Source organism: Mixophyes fleayi, chromosome 6 (assembly GCF_038048845.1).
Source record: "Mixophyes fleayi isolate aMixFle1 chromosome 6, aMixFle1.hap1, whole genome shotgun sequence".
Taxonomy (NCBI): domain Eukaryota; kingdom Metazoa; phylum Chordata; class Amphibia; order Anura; family Limnodynastidae; genus Mixophyes; species Mixophyes fleayi.
Window position 1 is genome coordinate 98,965,481 of NC_134407.1, and position 24,963 is coordinate 98,990,443.

Genomic DNA, 24,963 nt, shown 5'->3' on the forward strand with positions numbered 1-24,963 from the left:
CCAGGTGTCTGGAAAGAGAAGGAACAGATACTTTCAATAAGACGCTATGGATTTTCTTTTGCCATAACTAGGAGAATTTTACGAACCATTTAAATTCATTGACCAGCCACACTAGTCAGAGTTTGGGAAACAAAATGTGTGAACATTAGATGTCTGCTTAAAAATCACCTCTCATGGCAAAACGAAACTGTGTACAGAAAGCGACCCTCTTTTACTTGCCAATGGGGACAATTATCACTATCAACTAGTACCAAATTTGAATAATTAAGGAGTCGTATACGATGCCCTGTGGATAACATTAATTTCAATCTGTCTATATCTAGAACAAATCAACATATTCGGGTACCTCCTAAACCATCTCCTTCCATTGATCATCATTCAGAAAACCCACTCCCTCCACTGACCTCTGCTGTATAGGAGGAGAGTGGCTCCATAAACTGAGTTAAGAAATAGTTGTCATATTATTCGTTTTACTTGATAGGCCAGAAACAGAAGCTCCAAAAATGACATCACCAGTATTAACAGAAGTGACAGGTCAAAAGAGACTGAACCATCAAAGCTCCTAACATTCCCTAAGGTCCTCACTCCACCTGATATTAGCTCAGTGAGGTAAACCACATTGGGGTACTGTATATGGAGATCAGGTAAGCACTTGGGAATTTTTCAGTGTTAGGGCTCCCTTCCAAAATATACATACCAGCTGCATAGATGTGATCTTACTGCTGGGCTGTCAGGTTGAGGAGTTAACCACCAACTAAATAGTTAAAAAAAAATAACACCCATTCCAACCCCTCCATCCAGTAGGTGTCTGGATATTTCCACCTGAGAAAGGGTACTCCAAATTGCTAGCTAGGACAGAAAACACAGTCTGAACTTGCAAAAGTGATGTGGGCTGATCTGGATTCAGTTACTTACTACGAAACATTTTCAGTGGCTCTATAAAATGAGAATGCATACTTATATCTTGAATGATCATGTTATTTTCTCATGGAGAGTACGGTCTAAAAAGTACACTTAGGTTAGTGCCCACTTCATAGCCCCAGGACTGATTTTATAAGTAGCCACTATACAGGACAAGCAGGGACCCCAAATTATTCTTATCACTAGCTTTCACTTTTCACAGTAGCTCAAATACTCAAATCTATTCCCTCCACCCATACATTCCTGTAGCTGTACTGGCAATGGTGGAGGTGGTACATAACTAAATGTTATGCCAATTACATTTACATATGAACATAAGTGTTTATATTCACAGATTATTTGCCTATAGGTAGCCAAAATGTTAATCTGAAAAACAATCTCCTTATTTTTGCTGGATTTACAGATGATTTCATCAATTTACCTCAAGACTAAAGTTCAGGCAACATACACATTCTCTCCAAACATCTTTGCTTGTATAATTAAAGCAGCAGATCATTAAAACAGCATTCTGTACTACTCCTGTCACACTGGCAACCAATGCCTTATACTTAAACAGAACACAATGGCAGTTTCTAATAAAACGTGAAGTGTGAAATTATGTATTCATTAAAGTGCTGTGATAACAGGGCGGAGAAGATGGCCCTATGTAATATTTACACACAGGGCTCTTCTTTGTGTGTGTCCATGTGTGGGTGTGTTAGGGTAAAATATGTTTTAATATCCAGAGGCACGTAAGCTAGGCTTAAATATTTATAAAATGGTTCAGAAGGAAGCTTGGGGATTTTATACCTCTACATTGTGTGCACAGACAATCAAGCTTAATATGGTTAAAGAGTGATCTATCATTGTAAAGATGCTTCCCAGCTTGCAGTCCCAAGTGAGCAATATAAAAATGTTGTCTACCTAAGCATGCATGAAAAAAATGTTTCATTTTTAACCCCTTCACCTGCAGTGGGGGCCTGTCTGCTTGGTAGCTTAGAGGTTGATCAAATAAAGAGAAGATGGGGGAGTTAAGAATGTGGACACTGTCATAAATTTGTGTGTGTAAAACTGTTGAAAACAGAGCATTAAATATGGTGTATTTATCTCCCAGGCATCTGGGAGAATGAAAGATACTGATTTAATATTTTATAATAGTAATGTGATGCTTGCCTTTGCTGCTATATAATTAACTTTCTTAAAAGACTTGTGTGGCTGTGTCATTTTTTTTTCTCCCTTTAAATGGAATCAGAAAAGTCAGAGAAAGTTGCTTGAAAAGAATCAATTCCATATAAAATGTCTTCAAATTAGCCTGGTGGATAATAGTAATAATAGCTTGTATTTGTGACAAATGACATTTTTGAAAGTATGCAAATGTTATCATTAATTTCACAGCCACTAGCCCACATCATTTACATCATAACATTGGACAATGAAATCTTGATGCAAATTTATATGCAACCTATTGAAGAATATGCTAAAAAACAAAACCCAAGACTAATCACGCAGTGGAAAAATACAGGAAGACGAAGCTGGCTTACAATCTAACACAAGAGGAAACAAACACAGAAGCTGTGAATGTTGGTTTAAAATCATGCCTGGTCTTTTGAAAAAAAGACTATGCAAAAACACAGGTTTCGTTTGCTAAAAATAAAATGGGATCAATATTAGGTAATAAAAAAAACAAACAAACATATTTGAAGTAGAAGTTGCTTTGCTTCCAAACTAGTGTAAAACAAGAACACAGTGGACAAAATCAAAAGGACTCGTTACTGTAAGGTATAAAGTATTGCTAGTTCAGTCCTGAATAGAAGTGGATAACCAAAAGTCAAAATTAGTAGTGAAAGCAGCTTCATCAATAGGTTTTACATTTCCCTCCGAGCAAAGCAGACCCCAATACTGACTAGACTATTTAATAAAGTTATTAAATACTAATAAAGTTTAAAAAATGCTAGAAGCCCAAATCATCACCATCGCTAAACGTCCAACATTATGCCAGAACTTCCACCCAATGGCTCTTTTGAACGCACACATTAAAATGTTCGCCAAGTTCATAACCAACAGGCAACCCCATATTCTGCCACAGCTGATAAACCAAGACCAAGTGGAATGCGTATTGAATAGATAACCCCCTCGACAACACAAGACAGGTTCTAAATATTCTAGAAGACCACAACATTAGACCCAGACCCCTGTTATTGACTTCTCTGGATGCAAAGGAAGAGTTTGACAGAGTACATTGGGATTACATGACTACATTGGGATTACATTAACACTCAAATTATTTTAATTCACTGACTAAGTCATGGGCCAACTATTAGGTCTCATGGCTAGGTGGAATACAGTCGGTAGAAGAGATGCTTCTAACAAAAATCCTCTATCTGTGCGGTTCCATACTTTATCTGGTTCTTCCAGGATTACTTAATTATACAAATTAGCAATGAATTTTATTTGGATGCGTGAACGACCCAGACTTGCAGTGAGCAGATGTTTAGCTCCCAATTGCAATCCCATTTTCTCTATTCTGCACCTTCCGAATAATAACACCAGAACATCCCCTCTACATATCCAACGTTATAGTCCTCACCATCCATGCTTTCTCTTCACTCCAACATTGAGTTGCTGTCATTTACAGACCTCCAGGCCCAGTTTACCATTTCCTTGACCTACTGTCCTACTACGTGATTTTACCATTCCACTGCCTCAGCTTTGTTTACTTTCTCCTTTGGTCTATTCTAGTGGATTTAACTTCCCACTTAATGTAATGGATATTCCCTTCACCCTATCTTTTTTCACTTCTGCTACAATTTTAGCTTTTCTAATTTGGCCTTTCTGCTCTCTGACCACAACTTGTTTTCTTCTCACTCTCCTATAAGTACCCTGTCCTTTTAATTCCTCTGTAGCCATAGACATGGCAGCTCTAGCCTCCACACAGAGCTTCTGCTAACGCAAAACTCTAAACTATAAATTACTTTCATCCTGCCATTTCACTTGCCAAGCAAGCCTACTTCACCTCCAATATTTATCCAATCTTATAATCCCTGATGCCTCTATTCCACCTTCCATTTCTGCCCACCTGCTCTTTCCTCACTCACAACCCATGACTTTGCCACCTACATCAAATACAAAATAACTATAATGCCACACACGACATAATGCCAGTCACGACATGCCCCACTCACCTCCTCTTGCACTCCCAAATCCACTCTCAGTTCATTATCCCTCATAACCGAGGGCAAAATGTCTGTACTTATCTCATCACTCCACCCCAAAACCTGATCCCTCTCAACTTCTGTGCTCACTCTCCCTCGCTGTATGCCCGCCTCTAGTTAACTTCTTCACTTGCATATTCCCGAGCTTCTTTAAACATGAACTTGTCTCATCAATATTAAAGAAACCATGACCCATAAACTCACTTCCTTTGCCTCCAAACTACATAAGTGGCTAATATTAAACCACCTAATTCAATACCTCACTTCCCACTCCATTCGAGACTTCCTGTTCAGTGAACTAAAGCAGCACCATATACAATCACCAACCTATTTGTCATTAGTTATTATACAGTTCCACTGAGGTACATGGAATTATTTCAATTTTCCTGTGTTAAAGCTGCTTACTGTCACATAATCGAAAATAACTGATAATGAGTGACCGATTTACATAGTTAAGTAAGACATTGACACTCAATATAATAAAATTTGGCAACATGCCATAGTTTTGATTGTTTTAGCAGGGTTATTAGAATTAATTTCAATAATCATATTTTGTTTATAATAATAACAATGTTCTTCGTCACATAAGAGTTCAACAAGTCCTTTATTTTTTTAAAGAATCATGAGTGTTAGGGGGAATATCAAGTGACTCCAATTCATAAGACCTTGCTTTTAGGAAATTAAATTACATGGCAGCCCTTTGAAGACCCATCGGATTTTGTATGAGAAAGGGCAGAGACAGAATTCCCATACATACCTTATTTAGGCATAGCTGCCAGAAGAAATATAGTAACTAGTATTGGTTATTCTGATCAAAGCAACAATACCTAGCAAATATTTTGCTTGCTGTTATCAAATTTTCATCTGATAAACCACCACTTTACAAACACATGGTAACACGGTTGGTGGAGTTTTGTGGCTCAGCTATAGGCACAGTGTTAATGTAGCCCTAGCTGTGCCCATCGTATGCTGTGAAAAGGTTTCAAGAGAACCATCAAAGACATCAGCAAGTTAAGCGATGTCACAAACAGAGAGTAGATCTGTGAGAGGCTGAATGAGGGATATCGCTTGTGCCAGCTCTGTGCCTTTGGAGCTTTGTTGGCAAGTGACAGAGGGCCTGGCTTACCTTGAGAGTTAGCTTGCAAGACCCCAATGCTGTCATCAAACTGCATGGATTTGATGTTGAGCGATGCCAAGATACATTCCTTGTCCTGAAGTGAAGTATCATCAATGTTGTTCTGATTGGCTGACAGGATAACGCACATGTCACACAGGTTAATGTTGACAGCCCTTAGATCAGCTCGACTTAATGGCGTACCCTAAAGCGAAGGGAAAAACAGCAGGGAGGGAGGGAATAGGAATGAGTTACAAGAGGATATCGAGGGGAAAGTTTGTAGTGAAAGAAAAAAAATGGAAGAAAAGAAAGCAAAATGAGAAATAAAACATAATATCTAACACAGAAAACAAGGATACATTTTAATGCAATTTTAATACATTTTAATGAGTAATGTAATTTGCCAAAAAGTAGGACAGCAATATAGGGAACTAAACACCAGCAAATGATTTAGCACGACAATGTCACCTTGCTTCAGATAACAGAGCATGTGTGACCATGGAAGAATATACCAGGGCAGTCTGCAGGGCGTTTGCTCCAGCCAGCTGACTGCACCCTTCTGTTAGATGTGTAAGCTCACTGTGACATTGAAGCAGTGGCAAATGAGGGGTTGCAAGTAAAGGAGCTTTACAACAAAATTATTGTTGTTAGAAAATCATTCCATCAATACAAGGCACCTGACTCTGCAGCTATAGCTGACCTTGTGTACCAGTTTTAATGTAATTATTCTTTTTGCTCTCTACTACAGGGCAAAAGGAGAATACATTCTTTAAAGATGTGTTTCAATATCAACCACAATAAGACAAGCTTATGGGCAATTCAACTTTGATATTTACTACAACCACTTAATTATTTTGGACAGTCTTGTTTACAAATCCACAGAAGAACCAATAAAGCACCAATGATATCATCTAGACTGTAAAAGTTAATTGGAGTAAAAGGAAATTGTTTACTACTTATTAACCGTTTATGGTCAACCTTCTATTTTCCTAGTACTTACGGGCAAGATAGAAACCTTGGGAAAGTTGTGCAATGTTTCCCACTCTCTCTTTAGGTACTCCAGGGATCCCACAAATACTATAGGCTTCAGCTCATGATAATGAAAGTTGCTGGCTCTTAGTGGCATCACCAAATTCCGAAGCCCAATGAGTGCAGATGTTACATCTCCAAAGATACAAACAACCACGTGGCCACTTAGAACCGTCATGGCAGCTTCACTACGTGTCTGTAGTAGGTGACAGAATGGAACATTATTGCTTTTCACAAGGTAACATTACATTTTGTGTAAGGATCTTTTATACATGTGCACTGATTTGTCTGAAACTATTCACTTTTATTATGGTATATTTATGTTTTTTTCTTAATTCAATATGGAATACAGGTTATTGAAACAAAGTCAGCATCTATCATGGCACAAGTGGAAAATCCAGTGTTCACAAAACAGTATACAGGCAGCAATTTTGAGGTATGACAAGACGAGTCAGTGTAACAACAGAACATAAGGTCATCTATGTCATTAGTATACTATATCTTATTGGACCCACACTCTAGAAGTGAGTCATTGGGCAAGTCTTCCTTTGTATTTTGTTTGCAACTTTTTTTTCCATTAGTTAGGCTTTCTCAGTCATTCATTTTCAACTTACTGAGATGTGATTTTTCCCATGTTAAATAGTTAAGGCAAGGCTTAATTAAACCTTTAAACTTGATGATAACAAAGACAACCCAGTGGCTAAATGTGCTACCCAATGCTATCTCACATCATGAGGGGAATTCAATTAGCCACGTTAGTCTCAAAAGTAATGTGAGATGCACAATATTACCTTTACTAAGGTAATAATGTTAAAAATGACTGTACTAACGGTAGTAATGTGTACTAATTTTTGCTTGCGGCTCAAATCAGCAGAAATCTGGGTTACAATTACCATATGAACAGTAATAGTGTTCAGGCCACATTACTTTCAAGAGCAACGGCCAATTGAATTCCCCCCTATGAATTGGAAATCCAATAATTTGGAGATTATGGGACAACTAATCAGAAGAAAATATTACAGCACTATGTTCACTCGTGTTAAAAAAAAAGTAAAAAGGTTTCCGTATTTTCTCCTCTATTTTCACATGTAAAGGGCATATGTTTTTTATCAATAACCTGATCATTTCACCAATGGCTTATAATGCTTAAATAGTGACATTACCAGTTGAAAGTGAATAAAATGACATGCTATGATTTGCTGAGTGAGAATCCACCAATCTGTACAGAGCATTTCCATCAGTGGCAGATTACATTATGGGGCAGTCTGCTAGGCGAGTTAGAGTTGTGGCTATTAGCTGCACAAAATGCAGTTGTAATCTTCTTCATTGTATTTTGCAAACACAAAGCTAAGAAAGCGCCGTCCACTTTCATATGTGCACTCACCAAAAGAACCTTCTCCATCTCCTTCCCTGGACACCAATGGAACATACCGGTAGAGTCATATCTCTTCACACTGCTAGCGTCCATGTTATCTATCTGATCACTTCCAGCCATTAACAAGGGATCGTGTCTGTTGACAAAATATAAATCCTCTCTTAAAAATATAGGCGAAGTATAGGAAAAGACTATTAATGCCTGGATAGCGTCAATAGATAAACAGAAAATACAAAACAGATTTTGCAAGTTAATTCCAAACACAATATAATTGGTCAACATGTCAAGTTGGCTAAGCCTCTAACTGACATTCCTTGCTTCAGATGTCATTCATTTTGAATCCGGCTACCTAATAAGTAACCATGTCAACTTATGTGCATGTTAATCATTGAATCTTTAATTAAAATGCATCTATAGTTTTTTTTTTTTACTTACAGGGAAGTAATGTATTATTGTTAAACAACTTGGACTAATTACTTTGGACTAGTTTGAACTGAATATAATGTGTTGTGGAAAATACTAATATCTAAGCAGTGTATTTGGATATTATACAGTTCACAAAACAGAATGTGTTAAATCCCAACTATTGAGTCACTGTACATTTTCTGCAAAACCTGCGATCATCTTCTCCAGTATCTGTTTGTTATAACTTGCAACGATTTTCTCATTTTACCTGTCAAAATCTCAGACACCTTTACCCCTTTGCTGGGAAGTGTCTCAACAAACATGGCATCTTTTCTGAAGATGTGATTTTTGTATTTACTGTCCAGTAGCTCAATGTTGGTATTGTCCAGGCTAAATAACTTTATTTTCTAGTAGTCAGGAGGTAAGTTAATGAATTAGAGCATAGATCAAATTCTTCTGAAACTCTACATGTATACAGCGTACCTAACAACTAGTGTTCTTTTGGATTTCCCAATGATCCCTAATCCTCTGTATCCTACTTCAAAAGGTGTCTGTTGGGCTCCCAAATTTATAATAAAATCTATGCCCTGTACATTACTATGTTTTTTAGTTTATGGTGTGTTTTATTATAGCTTGTACAGTGTGAAAGTCTGCTTAGGTGAGTGTTCATCTATAAACACATTAAAAAAATATGAACTGAATAATGGTGCTGGGGGGCGGTAGTCAATCATCCAGAAGAATTAAATGAGATTGGCTCATACTTCAATTAAAAATAATATTTAATACATCATACATTAAAATATGCATATATCAAAAACCCAAAATTATAAACAAAAACACACGTATCCTGCTTAAAAAACTAATATTAAATAGATATATGAATATATAAGTAAACAATCCAATTACTTGACAGGGTTCCTGTGTAAAAATTACAGAATAAATGGCCAGGCCGGACTAGATCTGAATCAAATTCCTTTGTCGAATGTCCAGATTAAGCTTAAAACGTCCCAAAAGATGTTATATTAAAACAACTACATTGTGGATGTTTGATGTAGCATAGCAGTTAGATACCGCTATGCCTTTAAAATAATGTTTTATATTTTAAGCTTTAGCCTATATCTTTGCACTTCTGGGCGAGGAAGCTTTATAGCTAATTGTAGTATGTACAACACTTGTCTTTCCTTATGCTGGAACATTTTCATTTTTCAAGGCCGGGAATTCTGAGCTGCTTCCTAAGTTGTTGCTGAGTGTTTCTCAGCTCCTTTCTGTCCCTTAATATCAAAGAGCTGCTATTAGGATCTGCAATGAAGTAGAAGCAATGTGAATTTAGTCACCGGTGCTGTGTGTTTGGCATGAGGATAGAAAGTCAATTATTTGCTTTCACGGCGGACACTTTCTGACGTGCTGCCCTGCACAGTAAAAGCTTTAACAGGCTGGGCTTTTAATATTTTAGCAAATTGCCCAATCAGGTTTGGCTTTACGCAACTGACGGCCTTTAAAGATTCAAAAGAGTGTCGCTTCAGAGTGGGATGTCTAGTCTACCCCCCTTCCTCATCCGTCACAGAGAATACAAGACTTTAATGCTAGACAACAGTGAGCGGCTTCTGATGACAATCAAATTTGTGCTTAGGAAAAAAAAATTGCTTGCTTTTCATGGCTAAGAAAGAGATGAGACGTGGCGTATATCTATTAACCCTTCGTGGTCACAATGGGTTTACACTTCTGAAGTATTAGGCCCTAAGAAAAATATCAATAAACTAAAATATCTGTCAACTTATCCAAGGTTATTTATTTGCATCTTAAATTGCTCTTGAAACCTGATAGAACTTTTATAATGACAGCATCATCTTTTTTTATTTTTCCATTAACCAGACTGCAGATACTACTGGTTGGAATAGTTGATCTCTCCAGAGACGAATGAAGCTGGCAAGGACTGCATGTAATACTGACATCATAGTGTTAATTCAATTTAGATAAAATTTGAAACACTGCTTTAAACTCTAAGAGCAAAGCAAAGAGAAAGAAGTGCCAGAAGGCAACCCAAAAAGCCTGCCTGAAGGATAGAGAGCCTGCAGCTAAACCACAATTCTCACTTGGAAGAGAGATGCACACAGGGACCTGCATAACAGAGAAGATATCTGTGTAATATCAAAACACATCCTGCTTCCGACACTGTAGCCCTGTATTCATTATCTGTTTTGAAGGAAGCATTTCAAAAATACATAAAACACCTTAAAACGTACTTATACAAATATTCTATGCCACACTAAGCAAGCCAGCAGGAGAGTAACGGTATCGAGGTACTGTGGTTTCTTAGGGAAGGCTTATCAACTACCAGGTAAGGCAATGTAAGAGCACAATGACCAGTACTCCAGTGGAGTAAAATACAAAAAACACCATACCCATACAGATCATCAAAGCAATCTTACACGAACTGCACAAATTACAGTACTTTTTAAGAGGTCTTAATCTTAAACTAGAATAGTGACATGGCACTCCCCTGCCATCTAAAGCATTATCCACATTGTGCCACCTGCACTCACACATTTATCACTTGTGCACCTTCTATATTTTATAGACATCAACCATGACATCAGTGGTGTAATGGTCACAAGTAAGATTATTTCAGGAGGACACTGTGGGCCTCATGCAGAGTTAGTACTACAAGAAAAAGGAGGAACAGAACAGAAGAGGCACTCCAGTCCCTAAAAAGTATATTCCTTGGATAAAGGAGCCATATCCTCAATCTTCATCAGAACAAAATTTAAAACATAACTTTTATTGAGTTATTAATAAAAAAGCAGCGCAATATTAAAGAAAATGAATGTGTGTGTTGTGAGTTAAAACAACAGTGCCCAAAGGACGGTCGGCATATAAAGTATCATATAGTAGTGATACTCAAAATGTCATTATCGTAGATCATGTTTCCTGGGGTTATAAATCATAAATCATGAGAAGGGGAAATATCTTGAAGGATATAGTATTGTCGTTTATTATTCTCTAAATTCCTTCAGATAATTAGATTACCAAAGAGAGATGTCTTAATTTGTAGGGACATCTGTACGGATTCTATATGAAGATATTTAGTAGAGGACTATCCCTAATTTATGAAATATTCCTGCGTTCAGTACCCCAAATATACTCTAGGGATCTTTAGAATATGTGTAATTGCCCAATGTCAATCTTCAAAATCTATTCCGTATATGTGTAGTATTGATTCCTACATAACATCTCTGCAAGCATTCAAACCATGCCTCCTATTGGTATCTTACTGCATGCATGGACATAGAGGAAGTCCTATTTTATCGGTAGCTGTAAGATCATACACAGATGCTCTGAGCTCTTCCCTATGCACCAATGCATCCCCTATGATTACTAACTACAAGGGTGCACCCTGTCTATTTGGTAATAATGGCTATTATCCATTACCAATAGAACATTAGTCCCTAGGTTGTGTGCAACCACTTACTCCTTTTGTAGAGTTAGTACTACACCAGTTTGCCTAGCCGGAATTCCCTCTGTGCACGCTTACATATGCAGGAATTAAAGTGGCCCGTATTTTACATTTCTGCCTCCTTATGCCTGGAGAGATGGAATTAGGGATGGAAGGGCCATACAAAATGCAGCCCAAGTACAGTAAGTGCGTGTTCAAGCAACTGTGGCTCACGCAGACCTGCAGATATGCCTGTACGTAAGCGTATAATTTGCGACTATGCGAGAGTTGGTGAAAAGATCTGTACTGATGATGATCATCAAAGGCACCGACTTTGTACTTGTTTTGTTTTTTTAAATTTGATTTAAAAAAAATTACAAAGCACTGGAGCTGTTTCCACAACACCCGTGCAAGGGACAAGATAAAATATATATTTTTGCTAGTGCACTACTAATCCCAGCAAGTCCTGGAAACTAGGATTGAACATTTTTGTCTCAACATTAGGAACTGTACTTCATGCATGTTGAGCCGAACACTGCACATCTTCAAAAGAACTTAGAACATCAACTAGATTGTAAGCTCATTTGGCCAGGGCCAACTTTACCTTCTGTTTCCTGTATATAAATTGTATGCAATTTATTATATTATGATCCCCTCAATGTACAGCTACTTAATATATTGGAGATTTATACATAAACGATAATAACAATATTCCTACCATGAAGGGTGTAGATGGAATATAATAGACCTCTCTGCTTCAGGGACTGAAAAATTTGTCCAAAGAGAAGACAAAATGGACGGAGCATATTATAGACAGGTAAACTTGCTGCAGTCAGCAAGTGACCTTTAGAGAAGATCTATATTCTAACAGGACAATGAATAGAATAGAGCAAACACCACATTGGAGTGGCCTATATAAAAAAAAAATCAATGTCATGGAATAGCCCATTGAAACTCCAACAGATACTCCATTTGTAGCTGAGGAGTGCTCTATGGGTGCCTTAAAATATCAAGGGACCCCACACAGCCACAAATGGATAAATATTACTATTTATATTCTCATTAGGTGGAGAACACCATAATTTGTATAGTATAAACACAAACCACCTACCACTACAGCTAAGTGTATTTGTGCAACTGTCTCAAACCCATTGAGAATCTTTGGAAATATTTAACAATTGCTGTTCACAAATAGTGTCCATCAAACTATATGGAATTCAAGCAATATTGTAGAGAAGAATGGGAGTGAATCACACTATCCAGATGTGCAAATCTAGTAGACTTACATCAATAAGCATCACAGCGGTAACTGCAGCTAAACATGCTTCTATCACATATTAAAACAAGGAGGTGAACAATTGAGCAATTATTGCCTATTTTTTTTTCTAATTAAGAAAAAACTTGTTGTTTTTTTTAAATATGACATTACAGAATACAGAGTATTTTATGTAACAGGTTGATTTTTGCTCACAAAAATCAAAATTGAAGCCAAGCGTGGTGAATTTTTATAGCCACTATAGATGTGTAAGTGGAATGGTTCTTACCATCCGTACCATTTCTGTGTCTCAAAAATAAAGTGACTAGTTGAAATGATAACATATATTGTGTTATTCTAATGACAGTACACTGTATGGCGGTTTTAATATTACATAGTAAAGTCACAATAAAAGATGTGATATAATCGGCATGTGCTGATGTTATATCCTCTGAGTGTAGCATGTGCACAAGTTAGTGTTTGCAGTAAGCACACAACAAGTCAATTTGGGTGTGTGCAGCAAGTTAGAATTAGGACTCATTAGGACCTTGTCATTTCAATCTTTCATGACAGCACAGTCTAGCACTCAGAAGCAGACATTGCAGATAGTTCTCTTTCACAGCTGTCAGCTGTGACAGTTTCTCATCTGAAATGTTGATGACTTGTGATAAGCAATGATTCGCAAAGCATCATCTGCTAGGACAAATTATCCCTTCAGGACCAATGCCAGGGCTGAGTACTATGGACCCAGAGAGAAAATCTAACACACATTGCCCATAGGTGTTCAGTTTTCAAACTGGGTGATAAAGTAATACAACTCATAGATTATATCACAAATTTCTGAAAAACTATGTGTTCATTAACCCATGGACTTAATTTGTGTATTTGGCTGTGAATGTAGTGAAAGTGATGTTCTTGAAGTACCATTGGGAGGTATTTTTAAGTTGTATCGTTCTAAAGAGAAAAATGGCAACTAACAGAATAAAAAAGGTGAAATGCAGACAGTTGAAAAATTGCAGCTAGATTATAAACCATGTCAAGATTGCTAAAGGAATTTAAAGCAGCAGCAAGGTTTGGAGATAGGGACAACCTCTGTGATTTGCGAAGCTTCATGCATTTTTTGGCGCCATGCAAACAGCTATGACTGTACCACCATACTTTAATGGGACACTGTTTACGAAACATAAGCTACAGAAAGTGTGTGATTATGTGCACTGAAACCAATGTAATTGAAAACAAACAATCTGTCAATTGTAGGAAAGTCAGCAATGCTGTTATTTAATAAGTTACATTTTGTTAAGAAAAGTCAAGCAAACATTTCATTAGGAGAAATCTACAATAATTCAAACTAATGAGGGGTGGCTGTCATAACATGTAAGTAGGCAGGGTTTAGATGCCAGTTATTTAAGTTTGCAATCCCGCAAATACTGATGTCACATACCACAAAGCACAGCGTGCAGATAAAACCATTAAAATAAACAAGCACATGCATTGCTTTTTAGGTCATGCCCACATAATTGCAAATGCACTAATCCATGAACAACTGTTGTAAACAAGATGTGGTTGTTCCATAATTGACTGTCAATGGTTTTACTTGTAATTATGGCGAACATTAGGTGAGAAGGATAAATGCTCAAAGGACAATGTGAAATAAATGCAGTATCCTCACCCACTGTGAAGACAGCACATCAACAGGAACTTTTAATTAGGTGGTAGGGAACTCCCTAATAGCATTTCTGCAGCTGATTAAATCAATGAAACAGAAGTCAATTTGGATTTTGGAAAGAAATGAGACACTATCCTTAGCCCAAATGGCAAGTTACTATGTGACCTTAGACAGCAAAATATATGAATAAACTCAAGCAATTCTAAAAACAGAAATTGCCCAAAAATACCCAGTATGGGAGCTTGTTCATCAGGTACATGAAACATTTGGATAAAGCGATTACTGCTTTAAGGAGATGTGGCTAACTATAAATCACACACTTGTTTGCAACAAAGACATGAAAAGTACATTTTAGGTTTGTCATTTATTTATTCAGGCTTTGTTAATTTACTCTTTTGAACTGAAAATTAAATCCCACCTGGGCCTATAGGCTGACTAGGATGCAACTGAAAGCGCTAGGCTTTTGGGGCTGCGCAACATTTTTGGTAGCGAAAAATTTGTTGTAGAGAGGTATGAACTGAAATTCCTTTTTTAACTATAAGAGAATAGTTATTGAACAGATTGAAAAGAAAATATGAAAGAAAAATTTGGTAAGGTTTTAATTTTGATGTATGCCCGTGGTAAAGACATTGAATCATCCTTGGGCGGGTGCTTGAAGATAAGAGAGGAGAGAAAAGGATGGCTACAGACACAGGTGCCATCACCCTCAGTAGCGTTTGTTCATGCGTCCATTCTGTTATACAGTTCTGATTTTAATGAAAACAAAATGAGTGGAAAAGATTGCTGTGACTCTCTTAAAAAGCCAAGTGGGGCTAAGTTTCAAAAACATGGGAACATAAACATGGGTGGTGTGGGGGGGGGGGGTGAAGGAAGCCAGATTTTAGATGAAGGACGAGTTCAATTTTACCAACCGCGTGAAAGGAAAGGGCGGCGCTACGAGCAGATTAGTCTAGCGTGACTGGAACCCTTAATCAGGCCCTGGATCCCACTTAGGTTCAAGTTAATGTACCATATTTATCTTTGGCTGAATCATATAGGACGTTATAGGAGGTCTCTACAAGACTGGTCAGACCTGGGTTACACTTTCCTGAATTAAAAAGAAAATAAAAAAACAAAGAAAATTAAATGATTCACTTTCTCAGATTACAATTGCCAATTTTAATGCCTCCTGTCCAACCCCAACACCTCTTATTCACATTACCTCCCTATTCACACACTCTCTTCCATTCCTATGCCTGTCTGTGCAGTTCTCTTCAGGCAATCAGTGGATACAGGCTCCCACTTTGAACATTATATCTCATCATGCAAACTGACACAGCCATACTTTTCAAAAACCCGCAGCCAATCTGTTAATCATTACTTATTTACAAATGCCTCCGGGCCTTGAGGTGCCTGTAAGGAACATGCACGATACCCTAGTCAGCTTCACTTTCCCTGCTAGTGAAATAACTTAAATAAATAAGAGTGTGGAATACAGAAAATAAATAAATATGAAAAAGGAAACACTCCCCCCTAAGGCAACCTAAACCCATCACTTTCCATTGCACATAAAATGTACTGGATAACACTAAAGTATTTAATATATATATTTATATATATATGGTATAATATACCTACAGGAATGGCCTTTTGTGCAGAACATGGCTGTCTGGTATCTGGTAATTTGATGTTTTGCTAAAGGCAACGGCATAAGAAAAAAAATGCACCTAGTGTACTGAACTGTCAGTCGAATTCTCTGGGGCCTGTAGGGTAAAGATGTACCCTAAAGCATCAGAATTTTGACATGGCTTTGAAGCACATGAATACTGTGTAAATAACTCCCTGGAATTATTATCACTCAAGATCAAAGGGAGGAAAGAGATTTAACAGAGCTAGAAAAGGGGGTGAGCCGTTTCGGCACTATGAGGCCAGTTAGTTTTTGCAGAGCTTTTCCTCTTTTATTACTTTAGCAATTCAAAAACTAGTAATTAAGAAAAAGAAACAGATTTTTTTTTTTCTAAATACAAGCACTTTGCCCATTTCTGCTTTAGGGTGACTCAATCTTGCAACCAAAATTTTAGATCCAGACATTACATTCATTCTTAAAGTTCCCGAGTAAATCAGGATGCAGTTTTTTTTAGATATATTTATTGCTTTACATTTATGTCTGGGGTGCATTGTAGACCCTTCTGGATTAGTAATGTATATTATATGACAAGCAATACAAGGTATACAAAATTAAACGGTTTAAAAAATTAGCATATTTTAAATCTGATCTTATAATGTTCAATTTTTTATGAAACGAAGATTCAGTCTGGTCTTTTGCTGGGTGGTTTAATGGGTCACAGTTCTTTTTTATTTAAAGAGATGTAACCCAGAAATGTTATTTGCTTAATTGTATCTTGCATAGGTGAATGAATATATCGGACATAGTATGTCTCATTGTGAAGGCTCTGCTAGCTCTTTGCCTGTTCTGGGTCACAATGTTGGACCTTGTAACATAACGATGACATCATACCCCACACACACAAAGACACTTTCCACTAGGCCACACCCAGAAGCTTCTGTATTGTGAGCAGACTATCAAACCTCATAAAGGTTGAAAGCAGACCTCTGGGAGGAGATAAAGGGAGATAAGAGAATTAATAGCATTTCCACTGAATGATGAGCTCTGCAAGCACATTTACCAGCACCATCACAGAAAATACATAACACTCTATAACAAGAATATCTTCCATATTAGTCTCTTAATATTTACATTAGACAAACACAAGGGAAAACAAATAATAATTGGGTAAGAGTTGCTTTCATTGTTTTGAACTGCAGTACCAGCAGCCTGCATGACTCCAGCACATTTTCTTAAACTGCTGAATGTGACAACTGCAGATATGACACTGGGAAGTTTATATTGTTTATTTTAAATAACTGCAGTGTAACTTATTTGTTAAAATTTTAGAAATCTGCAACTCACATTTCCTGTCTGTTCGACAGCTCCTAACAAAGTTCTGAATGTCCTAATTACTGTACTGTCATGTCACGGCTGCATTGTGTAACTTCAGCAGGACCTCAGATGAGCAGCGTGCATGTTATTAGTTTTTCCCTCTCTCTTCCCAGTCTAAATCAATTAATGAAGATTTGATTTAAATCGACAGCATAAAAGGGAAGGTAATTCTCAGGTTCGGCTTAGATTGTACTAATACATTCAACATAGTCCCAATGAACAGATAGTTGTACTCACAGACGCTGCTTCAAAGGGAGACTAGCCTTAGGCTAGCATATCATGGGAGCTGGCTGATTGGTTCATGTTATCATTAGTGCCACCGCTCGTTTGCAGCTACACAGGAACAGGATGAGGGGAGAGTGCTCCCACTTTACAGCCGACGTATTTTTCAAACGCCTTTTCAAATTGTTTTCCGTGACAGAAATTGTTTTTTCAGCTCTGTCATTACCTGCTGATATGCTGACAGAATAAATACTCATGCTTTAAAAAGCCATCTAACAACCCTGCAGATTTTTTTCACCTGTCTTCATTTTTTTTCCTTTAGCTGCAACATTTATTTTGAAACCGTAAAATAGAGATGAGGGTTTAAACACATACTGACACAGTGCCTGCTGCTCTGTGGAAGAAAAAAAAAAAAAAAGTTTATCCAAGGGTAAAGACAGGCCTTTAAAGCCATTCATCTCAGTACACAGAGTTAAGGTTTCAATGCATCAAGATTGAGCTTAATTCTGCAGTACCTTGGACAGCTGTCAGGATCTGTCTAAGCAAAGAGCTACAGAACCATGGACAGCTCTCTAACTTCACACTGCATCCTAGCAGGGGCTTTTTACACAGTACTTTGAACACAGTAAAGGGGCTCATTTAGAACTGTACGCATTTGCGGCCTGAAAATACACATAAAACGTGGGCTACAAAAATTGCACACTTACGTGGTTATTTTGATTTGCACAGATCTTAAGATACGCATGTGCAAGTAAAAATAGTGTATTAGAAAGCTTTCACATTAAGATACGTTTAAAGCGCATCAAGACACACATTAAACATTGCAAGTAGCCAACCCAGGCTCTGAGCACTGATGCTTGGTTCACGTTAGGGGGCAGGGGGGAATGGGGGTCCTGGCATGTTATTTTTGTTATAAACATATACTGTATGATCTTTGCTCTGGGGGTCGTGCACCCTCAAGAGACATGCCCCCTCACAGGTGTATCAGCAGATGTATCCACGTCTAATTGTGTCACAATTACTGAACAAGCCCCTTACTGACCTTGGCCTATGCTTGCCCACCCCTTCTCTCCCCCCCTCCACATGTGAGGAGATACAAGTAAAGATTATACAGAAAATTAGAGTGTGTACATACAGTACTAGTAAGTGCTATATATACACACTACTAGAGTGTGTACATACAGTACTGGAAAAGTGCTATATATACACACTACTAGAGTGTACATACAGTACTAGTAAGTGCTATATATACACACTACTAGAGAGTGTACATACAGTACTGGTACGTGTTATATACACACACTACTAGAGTGTGTACATACAGTACTGGTACGTGTTATATAGACACACTACTAGAGTGTGTACATGCAGTACTGGTAAGTGCTATTTATAAACATTACTAGAGTGTGTAGATACAGTACTGGTAAGTGCTATATATACACACTACTAGAGAGTGTACATACAGTACTGGTAAGTTCTATATATACAGAATACTAGAGAGTGTATATAGAAAATGCTAACTGATAGGATATGGGGTTATATTTGCAAAATAGACCTAGGGGTCATTTCTGTACATATAAGCCCTAAAAAACCTGAAAGTGAAGTTAAAAACTAACTAACTTTAGCTGAGAAGAGAAGATCACATTATCTACTTACTTTAATAGCATGTATCTTTAACTCTTTAGTTCTACCTGGATTTTCCATTTTTCTCCCATTCAATTTGTATGAATGGGACAGCTTTAGCATATAAATATTTTATTTAAAATGTCAATGGGTTACAAATACTGCTCATTTACACTTTCTATCATGTCACTTTTTAAATCTTTACTTGTTGTTCAAAAACCCCACACTTCCACATTTCCTAAAACATTGTCAACGTATCAAAACAAGCTGCACAGCTTCTGACATTCCACTGTATTTGTGAATATTTACCTCTTTACTCAAAAGGGGGTTAGAGATGTGGTAAGCGCTCCCTCCTACAAAGATGGAGTAGGCTGCCTGGGGGGAATGTGGATAAGGGAAGTTGCAACCCTTAGAACAAGTTATAGCAAAAAGGTGTATGTCCCCTTGGCGCTCAAAAAATGTGATTGTCGTGATTCTATAGCTATTTAACCTTTTATTTTAGGTATCTAGAATCATAGACATATAAAATTGGTTGCAACCTTACAATGAGTACACAGATTGGCAAATCTTTCATAGGTGTACATGTATAAATATAAGCTGGGTGCACAAATGGGTAAATGCTTTAAACAAGCGTAAATATATTCAACAAGCATAAAATTGCATATAAATTCATACAAAAATGCAGATGTATAAATACAGGTATAAAGAGACTCTGACAGTTAGCCTTTTGAGTCTACAGAGTCCAAAGTATCGTTATACTGTTCCTGTAAATACAGCAGTCAGTCTCTGAGCAATTCAACGGAAATGTCCCAAACAGCAGGTCTACAATGCTCTATAAGCTGTTTTGAAAGTTCCCAAAAGGGATCCAGGTCCTGCACAAGTATACAAACTTGCAGATGTATAAATGCAGATGTAAGAAAACTCTGACAGTTAGCCTTTTGATTGTCAGTAGCTGAGTATACAGAGTCCAAAGTATCGATATACTGTTCTTGTAAATACAGCGATCAGTCTCTGAACAATTCAGATATCCCAAACAGCAGGTCTACAACACTCTATAGACTGTTTTGAAAGTTCCCAAGGGGATCCAAGTCCTACACCAGTATACAAACTTGCTCCGGTGTGAGCTGTATCTAGCCGAAACAAGTCTAATGGTGCAGGTGAAGGATAAGAGTCCAACAAGGACAATAAAGACGGAGTTTTGTATAATAAACGGCAGACTTACCCTGGACGGGCTGCCCAGCATTGCTCCATTATTCAGTGGGATGTCTCCTTATAACGATTGTGCCTAGGTCCTTTGGTGAGAACTAAGTCGCGGCTGAGTTCGAGTGGCGCGCATGCGATGAAGATGCCGATATCGCTCCTTGTATGTCCTCGGTTGTGTGAATCCAAACTCGAGGTAGACAGGGGATGCGGCAGGGCTTCCAGTGATCCCTCCAACGCGTTTCGCTAGTGATAGCTTCTTCAGGGAAGCGTGGACTTTGGAGCAAGGGGCATCTCTTTAAATGTGTCCAAGGGGACGGTCCCTGATCTGATTGGTAGCCATAGGACAGCCTCCTGATTGGTCCATATTCTTGATGGACGAATAAAGGAGTTGCTGGGGGCAGATGTAGCGTAGGTAGCTACCTGATTGGCCCACATTTTTTGATTGCCACATTAAGGAACATATCAGAACTCCCATAGGGACAGTGTTAGTAGGGATTGTAAAAAAATGGATAGATAATGTTCGAGGGCTAGTTATATAGCAGTTGTATAAATGTAAAACAAACATAATGTTAAAAGAGAGCAAATGGAAATGAAATGAATATAAGTCAGGGATTATAAACAGAGATCATAGAAATTGGTTAAGCTCAAAATCAATATTCAAGCCTTTAGGGGTTAAAGTTTTCAAATTGAAAATTAACTTGGATTCTTCTTGTGATAGTAATCTGATATAATCCCCACCTCTCCATTGTTTCTCCACTTTTTTTATGCCCATAAATTGCAGAAGAGAGGGATCTTGCGCATGGTATGTCAAAAAATGTTCGGATACACTATGTTTTCCAAATCCCTTTTGGGAACTTTCAAAACAGCTTATAGAGCATTGTAGACTTATTTACCTCTTTACTGTTGCAGAATGGAAACACTTCATTCTGAACTTGGTGGATCTTGTTTATACCCATCAATTACCATTTGGTTAAAAAAAATAAAAACTGTTACATTCCAAATGTTATTACATAGAACATAAAAGATTTTTGCTGGCAAAATAGTAAGACATATTTGGTCCCGTACTGTCCCCTTACCTCGTCATGTTGGGTGAAGAGTTTGGGGAGTGCCGCATTCCTCCATTCCGCTGCTTTTTTTTAGGTGACAATGCCGATGGTTGCTCATCTTCAACTGCAAACACAGGCAAAGCTGTCAGGCAGGGGAGAGTGAGGAGGACTGTAGACAGAAGACAACAAGAAACTAACAGAAGAAGAACAGAGGTGAAGGGAATACAGACAAAACATGTAACAAGTCAGTCACTCACAGCTCCACCACCACTAGCCTACAACGAGAAGGACGGAAGCTGTTAGTTGTGAGGACATAAAGCACATTGAGAAAGCAGAACTTGGGAGGGGATAAATCCAAGAAACAACATGTGCCGTTACAACAAGCTGTCATAATCACAATTCATGCAGGATCTGCCTCCTGAGCTGATGAATTTCTGACAGCTTGGAAACCCCTGTACCCCAATTATATTGCAATGCCATTATCAACTACAATGGCAAGATATGTACCTCATCCACGGCAATGTGATATTACATGGATGTCTCTCTACTGCTAATCAGTGCATTGATTCTTTTGACATAAAGTTTGTGTATGTGCTCTAAACAAAATAAATACAGGTCAGTTTGTTATGCTGTAATCATGTTATTAACATTCAGCAGGAGTTCACCTGATATAAAAATGCATATTTAATTTTGGTTTACTGTCCCCATTGTTTACTGTACAAAATCTAGTTTTTCAGTGGTATTATAATGGTTAAACTTCCTTCCTCCATATCTGTGTTGCACTGTAAGGCTGACCTTATCAACAGCAACATAAATATCAAAATATGCATTGATTGCATTCATTTTACACTCAAGTAGATTAGCTGCAGTATTTAAACTGGTATCCCTAAGTTTTCTAACATCATTAGTATGAGTATTGTTTAATTATATAGATATTGATTCCGACATGGATATATATAGCCCAAACGATACAACACTTGCAGGATGTTGTTTAAAACCTACAGAACCAAGCTCAAAGTCTTGTGCACTGTAGCATATGTAGGTGAAACTAGCAGCTGTTAATGGCCATAATGTATTATGGCTGCCCCCTACAGCATGCTGGAATTAAATAAACTCTTTAGTATAGACCGTTTCGGTGGTAACTATATAAATTATGCCATTTTTGTTGTGTTCCCTTTCCTGCAATGTTTATAAATCACATGATATATGTCTTTGCATTTTCCATTAACCAATGTGCAATGTCAACTTACATGCTAAAGCTATCCTGGGAAGTCTCCAACCTAATCTTCAATTACCCAATCCCTTACTGTATTGCTAGACATGTACTGTTAGCTGTTTGTTCTATTAATTAAACCCTCAAGGGGTATGAAATGGATTGGATTAGCATAGACTTTATTTTCAGGGCTCTGCAGAACAATTTAAAGCTCTGTTAACCTATTAATGGCCTGTTTTTTTAAGGAATTGGTTGCTGTTACACAAAGCACTTTAGCACAGCAGTAAGTAACCACTGATCAGTAGTATATGAAGGAGAACTGTTTTACAGTTCAAAATCACTACCTTTGTACACTCCCAAAAAAATAAGACACTCATAAAATCCAGTCGTACAGTATAAGCAGTGCCCACAGCTCTGACTATTAACCCTATTATGGACATAAGATAATAATCTCTCATTTTCTAGCTCCGTTAACTGCCCTAACTAAATCTGATGTGTGCAAATATACATTTTTAGAACACTAAATAATATCAAATATAAACAGCAAATAACTGATCTATTAATGTACCTTTCTATTTCTGCAAAATCAAATGTCGTAACAACTAGCTTCAGTCAATGCATTTGACACATTTGGAGCGAGAGGCATAATAGCAGTTAGCTAATGGTTTTCAAGGACATGATGTCACAAGTGCACTATATGGCTTTAGTCGGTAGAAGTTTACGGCAGGATTGGACCATTATGGAAATAAGAGGCTGATATGTTCCATTACACTGGGCTAGTGCAGTTCACAGAGACCTATCATAAAATGAGAACCTGTGCCAGGTAAAAGGTCCCACCCAGCTTTTCTTCATGCTGGACCTTGGCAGTGACTGATCCTCCTTATGCAATTCAAATATACTGTATTTAATCCACAAATTCCAGTCACAAATCGCCTTCATATATTCATATCATGCCATGTTATTCTGCAGATTAGGCAGCTCATCCATCATATTCCCTGCACTTGCTCTCTAAATAGATTTCAACACATAGTGGTTTATATACTTAATTAGACATTGTCAGTGCACAAATTGGAATGTACTGAAATTATCCAGAGACACATAAATACATTATTATGTGCTGTAAGCCAATGTACCGCCTTTGTACCTATACTGAAACAAGATACAGAGATTACAAGAGTAAGTAAAGGGTAAAAAGTAATTTGCAAATTACTGTAAACAACTTCAACTCTCATCCAAACTCAACAAGGTAAATCATACACTGAATTTAGGAAGACCACCAGAATGTCAGTATTCACCTAAGAGGATAACACAATCAGCATATCTACAATACATTATCATGCATCTAGGCTGTTGTCCTTTGTCAATTTTTTTTAACAACATTAAAAAAATACAACTTGTCCAACCACCCTTTGTCTTCAGTACTTCAAATATTAATTCACACACTGAATCATGTCTACTCTTTTGCTCCTTTGAACCTGTACATCGGTGAAGTATATACATCATGGATGTTCTAGGTGTTTTGTTTTATTTTCTATGTATGTTTACTGTTTGAAATTGAATTGTCATTTTTCAATGCTGTTGAATGTGTTGTTTCTTAAATATGAAAATATTAATAATGTTCAACATTAAACGAACAGAAGTGCTAGTAAAAGACTGAGTTAAGATTGTTAGTTTCAACAGGTTAAATGCCACACACTGTAAGTAGTGTCATAATCAAATTCTCTGCAACCTCCTGTAGGAATGATGCCATCTCTGGTGTGGCACGTGTAAAAATAAAATAAAATAATAACAAAAAAAATTCAGCATCTGAGAGTCCTAAATTATTTACTACTACTATCTGTGCCTGTGTTCTATAAATTCTACATTGCAAGTGGATTCATGGAAAATAGATCATCTAATTAAATTTGAGAAGAAATGATAAAAGTTGTTTATAAAGATCAAAATTATGAACAGGACTAATGGTACCCTTACACATTATGATCTTTTCCATTTTCAATCTAATTATTTACTTGCCAATAATATCATCTTCCTATGTCACCATACACAGTACACATTTATTTTCACAGTGTGATTGGAAATGAATAGGATCACCCCTTTACCACAAACACAAATATTTTGATTGTACAGATCTATTGACTATACTGAAGACGTAGACTGTGGTACAAAGAAAAAAGGTGGTGTTTCCACAGCAACCATTGGCATTGTATAACTTTTCTAGCGCAGTATAGAAAACAAAAGCACATATCTCATTTCTTTGCTATGGGCAATATCATCTTTTTCCTTTGCA

At 37.4% G+C, this 24,963-nt stretch overlaps 1 protein-coding gene across 13 annotated transcripts in view; it reads right to left on the reverse strand.

The window, feature by feature from the left end:
- The window catches only part of KCNMA1 (potassium calcium-activated channel subfamily M alpha 1), a 407,193-nt gene that overhangs the window by 40,354 nt on the left and 341,876 nt on the right, over positions 1 to 24,963 (reverse strand). For 11 of the 13 annotated variants that reach the window (XM_075217090.1, XM_075217089.1, XM_075217100.1 and 8 more), the window contains 4 exons: positions 21,494 to 21,587; positions 7,640 to 7,766; positions 6,227 to 6,451; positions 5,239 to 5,431 (listed from right to left, as the gene is read on the reverse strand). In XM_075217090.1, the coding sequence (XP_075073191.1) occupies positions 5,239 to 5,431; positions 6,227 to 6,451; positions 7,640 to 7,766; positions 21,494 to 21,587 (639 nt within the window). Of the gene's footprint in view, positions 1 to 5,238; positions 5,432 to 6,226; positions 6,452 to 7,639; positions 7,767 to 21,493; positions 21,633 to 24,963 lie in introns of all 13 variants that reach the window. The other 2 variants (XM_075217091.1, XM_075217097.1) reach the window with 1 other exon arrangement.